Source organism: Sinocyclocheilus anshuiensis, unplaced genomic scaffold (assembly GCF_001515605.1).
Source record: "Sinocyclocheilus anshuiensis isolate Anshui unplaced genomic scaffold, SAMN03320099.WGS_v1.1 scaffold222, whole genome shotgun sequence".
NCBI classification, from domain to species: domain Eukaryota; kingdom Metazoa; phylum Chordata; class Actinopteri; order Cypriniformes; family Cyprinidae; genus Sinocyclocheilus; species Sinocyclocheilus anshuiensis.
This window is the reverse complement of record NW_015542408.1, coordinates 1049163-1061114: the sequence shown is the minus strand read 5'-3', so window position 1 is coordinate 1061114 and position 11952 is coordinate 1049163. Positions and strand designations below refer to the sequence as shown.

The 11952-nt window shown below is 37.3% G+C and overlaps 1 protein-coding gene across 1 annotated transcript in view; it reads right to left on the bottom strand.

The window, feature by feature from the left end:
* LOC107693139 (nidogen-2-like) overlaps positions 1-11952 on the bottom strand; it is a 41009-nt gene that overhangs the window by 11944 nt on the left and 17113 nt on the right. Inside the window, exons 9-12 of the mRNA XM_016492406.1 lie at positions 5313-5459; positions 3024-3152; positions 1364-1489; positions 634-861 (exon numbers count right to left, since the gene is read on the bottom strand). Of these exons, the coding sequence (XP_016347892.1) occupies positions 634-861; positions 1364-1489; positions 3024-3152; positions 5313-5459 (630 nt within the window). The remainder of the gene's footprint in view (positions 1-633; positions 862-1363; positions 1490-3023; positions 3153-5312; positions 5460-11952) is intronic.

Below are 11952 nucleotides of genomic sequence, written 5' to 3'. Positions count from 1 at the left end.
AGGGTCGTGGGACGCGCTGGATGCACTTGGGATAGAAAAGAGTTTGTTATTCTCTCATCACACCCCTGAGTACAAAAATCTCAGCCATAAAGTTACTTCAATAAAGTTACAGAGTTTTTGATGTTTCTGGTGGTTCTGATGACATTCAACCTCCTCTAACTAAAATAAAACCAAATATTAAATGAAAAATGTAAACTTAAAACTCTTTAAAATTAAAATCAGAAATGTTGCCTTGGCCACTAACAGAAATTTTGATGAGTTGAAGTACTAAAATTGCAAAAACTTAAATAAAAATAAATACATTTAAATTAATAGATATATTTAAAAAAGTTATAAAAATGACAAATGCACATATGAAAATCACTAAAACTTGCACTAAAATAATGACAATATTTAAACTGAAATAATAAAAATAAAAGCTATGTTAAAATGTTAATAAATGCTAAAAAAGTATATAAATTGTTAAAATAACAGCATCTAAAATTTGCAAAGCATCTAGAGTTTGGAGATATTCCAACAAAAAGAGCAACTGCTACCGCTCTATAACAGATCCCATAACAATTAATTAATTTTAAAAATGAAATATTATATAGAATAGGACAGATGACCTATTGAGGGAGGCCTATTTCTTACCTGGCTCGTCACAGTTTATTGTTGGGGCTCCAGGTGGAGTTCTGGTTCCCGCTCTCTCCTGTCCTCTACTGTCCACACACCAGCAGTGACCTGTGGACCCGTGGCACTGCTGCGGCCTGTACTGACCCTCCTCATCACACTGAGGGATGAAGGCTCCTATCAGAGGAACATCACCATCTCTGCTACGAAGACTGTCTCTGTGCTGCTCACACTGGGTCTTGGGGCGACCTATAATGCAAATGAACCAGATATTATACACTGCAAAAAATGCTTTTCTTATTTAGTTTTTTTTGTCGTTTCCAGCCAAGATATCTAAAACTTCTTAAATCAAGAAGGATTTTCTAAACAAGTAAAAATTATTGTCTTGTTTTCAGAAAAAATCTATTTAAAATTAAGTGAGTTTTTGCTTGAAACAAGCTAAATAATTTGCCAATGGGGTAAGCAAAATAATCATGTTTTCTGTTTGAGATAAGATTATTTTGCTTACCCCATTGGCAGATTATTTTACTTGTTCTAAGCAAAAACTCACTTAATTTGGACTTTTTTTTTCTGAAAACAAGACAATAATTTTTACTTGTCTAGAAAATCCTTCTTGATTTAAGAATTTCTAGATATTTTGACTGGAAACAAGACAAAAATCTAAGTAAGAAAAACATTTTTTGCAGTGTAGAATTTGGGACATTACTTGAATAAAACAATGTTAAAAATCCAAATAGCTACAAACAACTACCATTGTGAAGGTGGCACTGGAAACCATCTCCATGGTATCCCGGTTGGCACTGGCACTGGAAAGATCCTGGACTGTTTGAGCACAAGGCCTGGGTGTGGCACGGCTGGTCACGACACTCGTCCACATCTGCACAAACCACAAAACACAGCACTCACTCTAGAACTCAACAAACAGCGCTTCTCAGGATGTTAGTCTGAGTCATTCTAGCTGTTGCCTGAAGGCTCCAAACTCCCACTATCCCGTCAAAGACCAGAGCGCGCTGAACAGGAAGGAGAAGAGTTAACTGTCCTCTGACCCCCTTGTGTTCTTCAGCTGCGCGTCTCCTACGCACATTCCCTGAGCAAGGACATTGGGTCATTGTTTCAAAATACCCTCCCTTCCCCAGCGTCTCTAGTTACCCATGCCTCTCTCCGCACTGCAAACCCTTCACCTACAGCATTCAGCTGAGAGAATGAGCCTGTGTTTTACCAACATTTAACCTCGGCAACACATCACATCCCAATGACAGAAAGTAACTCAGACTGAGTCACATATAAACTGCTGACTGTGTTCTTAGAAGCTAACATATGCTGCATGCTGTGCAATACATTATGTGAAATAGTGCACAGTAGAGTATATAGCAATAAACATTCAAAACAGTAAGATGCCAAATTGTTGTCACATTATGCACATTTAATGCCACAAGCAACATCCAGTTTTATATTGGAAAAAAAGTTACACTATCATTCATTTGTGTTGCTGGCCAAGGTTGCATTTATTTGAACAAAAATGCAGTGAAAACAGTAATATTGTGAAAAATTATTACAATTTAAAAGAACTGTTTTCTGTTTTAATATATTTTAAAATGTAATTTTTGTGAATAAATTACTGCAGCTAGTACTCATTGTGGTTTTCTTATTATTTTCAATGTTGAAAACAGTTGTGATGCTTAATGTTTTTGTGGGAACCATGATCTATTCTTTGATGAATAGAAAGTAAAAAAAAAAAAAAAACTAAATGTATTTGAAATCTTTTGCAACTTTATAAATGTCTTTACTGTCACGTTTGCACAATTTAATGCATCCTTGCTGAATAAAAGCATCAATTATAGAATAAAAGAAAATTTTACTGACCACAAACTTTAGGTAGAAAAAGTTTTTTTTTTTTTTTTTTAAATCCTGTCAGTCTAAATAAATAATGATATGAATAAATAATGATGAATAGTATGTTATATGGATTTTCTATGAATAAAAATACTGTATTTTTCAGAAGTAGTTTATATTGTATACAGTTGCAAACAATGCGATTGACTGTTTTCTTTAAGATATGAACACACACAACTTTTGGCCTTAGACTTGTGGCAATAAGTATAATAAAATGAAAAATGAAAACAAAATATACAATAATGTAAATAAGTAAAGTAACAAATAAATAAATAATTTAAATGAATAATTAATTAATTACTTTGGCTGGGAGTTTAATTTTCATAGTAATTTATATGAATAATTGCATGACATGACGTTTTTTTTTCATTCAAAGCCGCCCAATTCCTGTTAAGCATTAAATATACATTTGCCTCTGAATGATAAATAAAAATATCTAATGTGTGGAATACACAAGTTTGGTTATACACGAGTTGTGTCGAATCACAGACTGCACAGGAAATGAAGATGTTTCTTACCCTGGCATGTCCGACCGTCAAATCCAAACTCAAATCCGCTCTCACACTGACAGCGATGGCTTCCAGGCAGGTTCACACAGTAAGAATGAGCACCACAGGAGCTCAGACCTTCTGCACACTCATCCACATCTACAGAGAGAGAACAACTGCTCAATTACAACCCATAATGCTCTAATGTTAACCAATCACACTACAAGATTCATTGTTTTGGACTCTGGGTGTCTAAAAGGCTATAAGAGGTGCCTTGGTGTGCGGCAAGCATGTCATTCAGGTGCTGGAGAGATAAAACATGCCTCGATCCTGCCGTTTGTGATGACAGAGGAAGATAGCGAGGGATGTCGTCCCTGTCGCAGTGCGTGGGAACAGGCCTGAGGCTCTGGGTGGGTTAAGAGCTGGTCAGCAGGACACCTGGTTTTGATCATTGCTAATTACAGGGAGGGTAAGGAATACACGGTCCCCCTCTCTCTCTTGATTTTGCTCTGCTCTCTTTCCTTGACCCCCTTATTATCTGCTCTAGAGTGAAGAGTTCAGACAGGTGATAAAATGATCCTCTAATAGGAACATGCCTGAAAACACACACATACACACTCACACAGCCGCACAGGGAAATCCAATTCATTCTGATGAATTGTTTTGTTTGGATGTTTTGTTCCAAAGAAACACTTCTAAAAGAACTGATTCACTGAATCAAATCAAATGAATGTGGTTACAAAATAAACAATTGCTCCCAATATTAATAATAATAATTACATTAATATAACTTATTCTGAAATATTCTTTCCAACTTTCCAGTTTTACTGGTAATAAAATACACATATATACTGATTTACAGAGATAAAGCAGCAATAAGTCATTCATTTCCCATGAGAAAATAATTATTTTTTTGTTTTATGGGCATGTCCAGTGATGTAACAATGCTGAGAAAAGTGCAACTTTATGCAAATGAGCTTTATAAACATAAAAGAATTATGCACAAAAAAAATGTAATTGTCAAATTTGAATCAATTTGTTCCAACCAACCAGTTAAAATGAACAATTAACTAAATCAAATAAAATGTATTTAAAAATTGTAATTGTTGTAGTAAAATTGCTGTTTAGCGTGGGGTTTCCAATTAGGTTGCATCAGGGAATTTTTAACAACAACAACAACAACCAAAAATTGTTACCAAAATAACAAAAATATTTAGAAAAATTATTTTAGTATTAGAATTAATTACTCCACAATATTCTTTCCAGCTTGCAGTTTTACTTGTAAAAAATGATTTTTTTATTCAAAATGGTGTGTTCAGCGATGTGACGGCTGAGAAAATAAGCTCATGCAAATAAGCTTTATTAAAAAATAAAGCATGGACAACTTTTTAAGAAACTGTTTAAATGATTTTGAATCATTCATCTCGTTTCTGATATTATGCAAATATGCACTGCTGTAGTTGTCAAGTCAAGATTACCTGTCAAGTTAGAAATATGACAGCTTAAGTTTTAATAAGATGGCAATACATTCTATTTGTGATCAGTCTTTCAAAAGTTATTTATGCAGCCGAACAACAGCTACAAGCTTTCTTTTGCTTTGTGAATCAGTTCAACCAAATCACTAAATCAGAATCGACTCAAAAACACAATTTGATCTCAAATCAGACATCATTACGTCTCTATGTCAAATATCATCTGGAATAAGGGTCTCAAGAAAAAAAAACGCACATCTGTATGTGTACATAGGGAGTTTTCTGGAGGGGAGGTGCGATTTGCTCTCCACCCTGTTCAAAAGAGGAAATATCAGGTGGTCTGAGCCCCCCGACTAGCTTAAAGCTGAGGATGTGGCCTCTGCGTGTGCAGCTCAAACAGAAACGCCATAGCAATGTGTCTTCGCTTACAATTCTTCCCCAGACTCACTGCAAGCCCACAGATCTCCCACATTCCACCTAAAGAGTGTTTAGTCTTTCTGCTGTTTGGCTTGGTAACAGTGGGAGGAAGAAGATGAGGGGAAAGACCCCTGGGCACGTTCATGATTCACTGAGGGTTTCCTCTACTTTGCGTCTGACTCACTGGATAGGAAACGTCTGGTCGTGCTAATGTACTACAGTGGTGATGATGATCCCACTTCTGAACGACCTGCAATGTTGATGTTACGCAGATGCATGGCTCTAATGAAGGAAGGCGAAGGTTTTGGGTTATTCCCGAAGTTTTCCAGACCCTCGACTTATTAAACAGAGTGTCAAGGACCTGGAATTGGATTTACAGCTCAAGTGTGTGTGTTTGTGCAGGGAGATATTTCCATATAACTTCTCTTACCATAACAGTTGCGACCGTCTCCTCTGTAACCTGTGGCGCATTGGCACGAAAACAGCTGTCCCTCGCCCGGCACACACTGTGCAGTTGTGTCACAGTCATGATTTCCAGAGTAACAGGGATTTACATCTTCTGGCTCTGGGTCTCCAGCTGTGAAAAGATGTGAAGGCAAGCAAATTATAAATAGGAATGCAACAAACTGAGCTAATGTCACTACAAATAACTTCTTATGTAATCTCCATGGATCTCAACTGGATCAGTCCCATAGACAGCAAAGCAAAGTGAAACACTTCTATAAAAGGGGGGCAATAGAGTTCATTAGTTAAGGCACGTTCACACCAAGGATGATAACAGTAAAGTTTTTAATAATTGTTAATCCTATGAGAAGAAGGAAGTCCACACCATCACTATAATGATAATGACACAGAGGAACGATGTTGTTGGAATCACTTTCAGAACCAGTTTTTCCAGCTGATGAACAATAAAAACACTGACAGCCAATCAGAATCCACCCAACTTTAAAGAGCTTGAGCATTCAAAGCGGCCGATCATAACCAGATATAAACATACAAGCAATATTATGGCTAGAGGACTCATTTTAGCTGAAAGCAACTGTTTGAAGATAAAAAAATGCTGCATCTTGCTTCACAAGATGTTAATTGATGGGCTGGAGTCATGAGGATTACTAGTGGATTATTGTGATGTTTTTATCAGCTGTTTGGACTCTCATTCTGACGGCACCCATTCACTGCACAGGATCCATTGAAGAGCAAGTGATGTAATGCAAAGTTTCTCTTAATCTGTTCTGATGAAGAAACAAACTCGTTGCATCTTGGAGGTCCTGAGGGAGAGTAAAATTTCAGCAAATTTTCATTTTTGGGTGAACTATTCCTTGAACTGTTTACCGAAAGGTTCTCGAGGGAACCAAAATAGGTTCTTCTATGGCATCGCTGCAAAAATCCCCTTTCAGAATCTCTATGTATAGTGAGTTGTGCAAGTTTATAATACTGATTGATTGCATTACTGTTTATTCAAGATACTAAACTAACTCACCAATGGGGAATATACACTGGAAATGTGACTCACTGATGAATGAGTCACTGCAGATGTTTTAAAACCTCCGGCCAAGATCAGCATCCCGAGTGGAGGCTTCGTTAAAAATGACAAATTTAAAAAAAACTGAGCGAACTTTACTACTACAAGCATCACAGCCAGAGGGAATTCAACAGACATGACTATTCTGAGTGATGTTATAAAACCACAGACCTTGAGTAATGAGGGTCTTTGTGATAAACGTGCATTCAAAGGTGTTAACATATGGAGAGGTGTGAACACTTTGCCTACCGACAAACCTATACGATTTCAAATGGTCTTTAAATTTGACCTTGGAGGTCAAAGTACTTGACCTGGAAAACACAACACCTTTAAAAAGGTCTTAAAACTCAGGGTGGTTCACACACCATTACCAAACCTCTTACTCCAAGACAACAGGACTTCATTGTGCTCATACCCATACGGCCTACCATCAGGGACCCATTGTTGGGACTCTTGGGCCAAGCGGACCACCTTCACCCCCACCCAACGCCTACTCATCTCACATTAAAAACAGCTTGATTTCCTCACCCCAGGCCAGGGACCAATTTGGCCAATTATCAAAGGCAGACAGGAAGACTTTTGTTTGAAGTGAGAGAGAACGAGAAAGAAGGTCCCCTTTAAAGTGACTCCACAGGGGAGGGGGAAAAGTGGAGAGAAACTACAGGACAAACGTTGCCAAAGTGGGTCGGGGGGTTCTTTTCAACTTTGTGCTAATTAAAGGGACAGCGGCACACCAGCGGGGCGGAGCGCTGGTTAACACAAGACTTTGAGGAAAACGAAGGGGGTGGATAGACCAGGTGGGAAACTGCTGTTGCGCACGGGAGAGAAACACTCCTCGTGTAGTTCACACAACAATACTTATCTCAAGACTGTGTGATGGGGGGTTTTGGAGCTCAGACCCATTAAAGGTGTACGGACTTGTGCCAGAAGAAACAGAATCTGACTGACTGACCTAACACACTGACCATCATTGTTCTAAAACATCATCTAAACAAACCCAAAACTCATATATAATTTGATTTACACAAGCAAGACATGTTTCTAGATCAACATCCATCCATGCTACTAAAAAATGTTGGTCAGCTTAAGCATAACAATGTTCATGGTTAATTAATCTTAAAAAAGCAGAATATTTTCTTTCAATCCTATATACAATGTTTATTTAACTGAAGAGATCATTTATGAATGTAGAAGTTATTTTATGTTAACCTGCACTGTGGGTAATAAAAGCTTTGATATCAACAGAATCAGGTTCTTGTGTTTGAGCATCATTCTTCATGTAAAAAATAAATAAATAAATAAATAAAAAATAAAATAGAATGAAGGAATGAATGAATGAATGAATGAATGAATGAATGAATGAATGAATGAAAAATAAAATAAAATAAAATAAAATAATGGTGGTGCCAGAATGGAAGTCTTAACTTTCAGGTAAAATAGAGATATTGCTTTTTTTGCTAGAAATTAGTTTAACCAGCCTGGAAAATACAGTTTGATTTGGTGCAGAAGAAGCAGGATGAATCATATCATCGATGTATGCGTGATTACATTGTTTCAAGCATTCCTGTAGCTCAAACATTAGATCATGGTGCTAACAATGCCAAGGTCATAGGTTTGAATGCATGAACTGACAAAATGTAAATCCTGGAAGGCATAGATAAGAGCTGTATTTGCATGACGAGAAACAAGATTCTAGGGTGTTACTAAGATGGCAACCAAGTGAACTGACTTTGGCCTGAACGAATTCCATCAGCCCAGATTGTGGGAAAAAACATTATCAACCACATGAAACACTTACAGCTGGTCTGAAATGACTGAGAACTGAGATTCAGCTCTTCATATTCACAGTCAGCAGGACCATAATGACATGATATACGGTCACATATAAGCGTATGAATCCACCTCAGTCTAATCTAATATCTTAGATGTGTCAGCACTGGTCTAATTACCATACGTCAGTTGTGCCGGACACACTGGACAGACAGTGGCAGCTGTGTTTTCCAGCCTCGGCCAGAGGCCATGCATGGCTCTCTTGGGTACAGGGATTCCGGGGTATCCTTCTGTTCCCACAACATCACTCCACAACTATTCCTCTACCCACCACCCCGTTATGAATACTTTGTCTGAGTGAACATAATAATAACAGCAGTATGAGATTCATCACCCTCACTATATAGGCTATATATCAACATCTGGAGGAGATTGTACTTAACAAATACTAAACACTCTAAGAGCGCATGATCTGGCAAAGAAACAACATATTAGGTGACGAACCACAGTTCATCTTATTATTTGCCATAAAATCCAGCAACTAGTTCCTATAAATAAAATAAAATAAATGGACATTATTATCCTACATAATCCAATTTAAAAATTCATTAATTAATTAATTGATTGATAAAAAAAACTCTAAAATCACACATTATAAAATCCACAAGTGAATTTGACAATCACAACATTATAATGCATAGTATGAAATCAGTTATTCATTTTTGAGATTTACTAAAGATTGTAAGATTAACTTCAAGTGAGCATTAGATGACGATAAAGGTAATCTAAATGTAAAAATAGGGGAAATTAGAATGAATAATATCCAACATTGTTATTTTGAATTAATAAATAAAAATCTAAAAGTTTTACCCAATAGCCAAAGTGGCACTGATATATCATGCATTCCTACTTTAAACAGTTTTTTCAGCTTCAAAACAATTCACTTCTAAAGTTTTGATGATATATTGGCCAGTCCAATTTGAATTCAGGGCTCAAAGTAGTCAAAATGACCAAAATGGACATCTCTACCTCTGACAATACACTCTTGCATATTTTTTTTTTTATAATTTTTTATCCTAAATGAGGCTTAGCTTATGTATTTATCATCTAAGGGTGAAGAGTAAATTCTTTATGATGCAATGCAGGGATGTTCTACCTTCACATATAAACTTGCAATCCATTGTGAACGAAAGGAAGGTCACATCAGGTTTTGACGATTGTGCAACGTCAGGAAACTGGATCTTATTCTGCCCACTGACTAGATACAACACAGCTGGTGATATGCTCATCCCAACCCCACTTATCATCCTAAAGTCAACATCTACAGCACCAGCCAGGAACCAGAAGGCCATACAAAGCACCGTCGTCCCACTAAAACCTCTTTTGGGAACTACACACACAGCCTTACAAGGTCACAAATCGAGGGGCTAAAAAAGAAACGTTTGATTTATTCCTTAAGGGAACTCGCTGGATAAAGGGATTTGTTACAAACTGCACACACAAAGCCCTGTAAAATGCCACAGGCTCACTTCACAGACATAGTTAATTTAAAGTGCAGTCCTCCTCTCTCTCCAGCCCCTGGGTCTGCTGTCTAATGCCGGGCCGTGGTAGAAAGCAGCAGGTGGTTCGGGGTGGTTATCTTAGACCTCCTATTTTGCATGATGGGAAGGCAGCTGAACTCAAGCCAATGTGTCTTGTGTGAGAGCCAGACATCTCATTGCCACATCAGTCAGCATGTTAATAAAGAAACTACGCCAAAAATGAGGGTCGGTCTAAATGAAGGACGAGCAGGAGGCCATATATAGGGAGACCACGTAAGGAAGATTTTATGCAGGTTTTTTTTCCCACAAAAATTGACAAGACAACATCAAAATAAACAAAAGATGGGCTTTTCCCACACTTGAAACTGTAAAGCTGGTGTAATTCCAAACCCTGAGTTTATATAATCCTGGGTTATCTTGTAACATGTTTTACATAGTTCACCCTGGGAGAGTAATTAGTCGTGGGTAGTTAGGTTTCAAAATTCAGGTCTAAAGTCAGGTCCTGAAGATTCTGAACAATGTTTCAGAATAATTTCCTTATGTTCTTATTTGCATATTAATTTGAATTGCATATTAGTTTGAAAAACTCTGAAATAACTGCTTGTCGAATGGTGAAAGTGTCACAATGTAAATCAACTTCTGAAACACCCAACAAAAACAAAGCAAATACAACAACAACAAAAATACAAGCTCAGCATATGAACCTTACTGTAACTGCACAAAGCTCCTGAATAATTAATTAGCCAGGAATTGAGGCACTTTACAATTGGTTGTCTGCTGCTAAACAAAATACTTTTGGCTCTTTAAAAAAAATTAAGTAGTCTGAACCCAGTGTTTTTTGAGACCAACAAATTACTAAAAATACAGATTCTGTCAAATTAAAAATGTTGCTTTAGAAATCTCATTCTTATGTTTCCAAGCTAAAAAATGCAAATCTAGCTCAGACAAGCTAGCCATTTCCAAACTGGTTTATATTGGCAAGTGCTGGGGTCTCATGCATAAAACTCTCCGTAGATTTCATCCTAAAAGTGTACGTACGCACAAAAGTTTTCAGATTTATAAAACCATGCGTACGCCAGAACCTGCGCAAAAATCCCTTTATAAATCCCAGTCAGGGAAAGATTGTGCGTACGTGCATCTCCACCCCGTCTCCTCCCCGAAATAACCATATATGGAGCTTACAACGCCAAATTCTACTATGCATAACCTTATCTGTATATCATTTCCATGCATATTCCCATCCACGTGACACCATGTTTAACGTTAAAGGTACAAGACGTTAAGGAAATATGAGATACGGACTAAATGCCATTTGTGCCAAAATAATTTTTATTGCCAAAATCATCCAGAATGTTTTAGACAATTCAAATCAAATTAAATTTATGCAGTTTTGCTGATGAGGTGAACATCTTTTAGCTATTTTTAGTGGAAACAGATAAGCCTATATGTATTGCAGTGTAAACAGAATTGTATGACTCGGCGCATCACTGACAAAGTATTTCAAAAAAGAAACGCAAATCTTACCGTTTTTTTTTTTTTTTCAAGTTGTATCCTTCAAATACAGTGGTATTTTTCATAATGTTGTGGAGATGCCTTCACACCACATCAACACCTCAGTGCAGCTGCGGTTGTACAGTAGCTATTATTTAAACCGGACAATGGACCATTCCACCGAATCCAGCAGTGTCCGCCATAATATTGAAGTAAGTGTGCAATTTGATCATTGTTCTCGCTAAAAAAATTTCTCATAACATGAGATCTGCAGTTTAGTTTAAATATGAATTATTCTTCGTTGTAAAAGCAAAACTACTTTGTTTGGTCTTCCAAAAGAGGATGATATCCGCGTCGTCATGCCTGGAGCTGATCCGTGCTGGTCGCTGAGGAAATGCATCAACTTCGCGTTGTGGATCGCCGGATCGGCTTTCACCGTGTTTTGCTGTGAAATCGAAACTACTTTGTTTGGCCTTCCAAAAGAGGACAGAACTAAAAATCAGTGGTTAAGTTTTATTTACAACACTGTTCCAGAACAAGTTCAACCCAAATATTCAGATGTGTGCAGCACATTTTATGGAGGACTGTTTCCTGGCAGAGTAGAATACAATGCCGGCTGTTCTGACTCACAGACTGTAAGTAAGTTTTCATATTTAAAGAATTTGCCACAGACGATTCAAACGCAAGTTTTGAGCAGTGTAGAGTAGCGCTTGTTGTTTGTAATTTCTCCGATCACAAATGCAGAC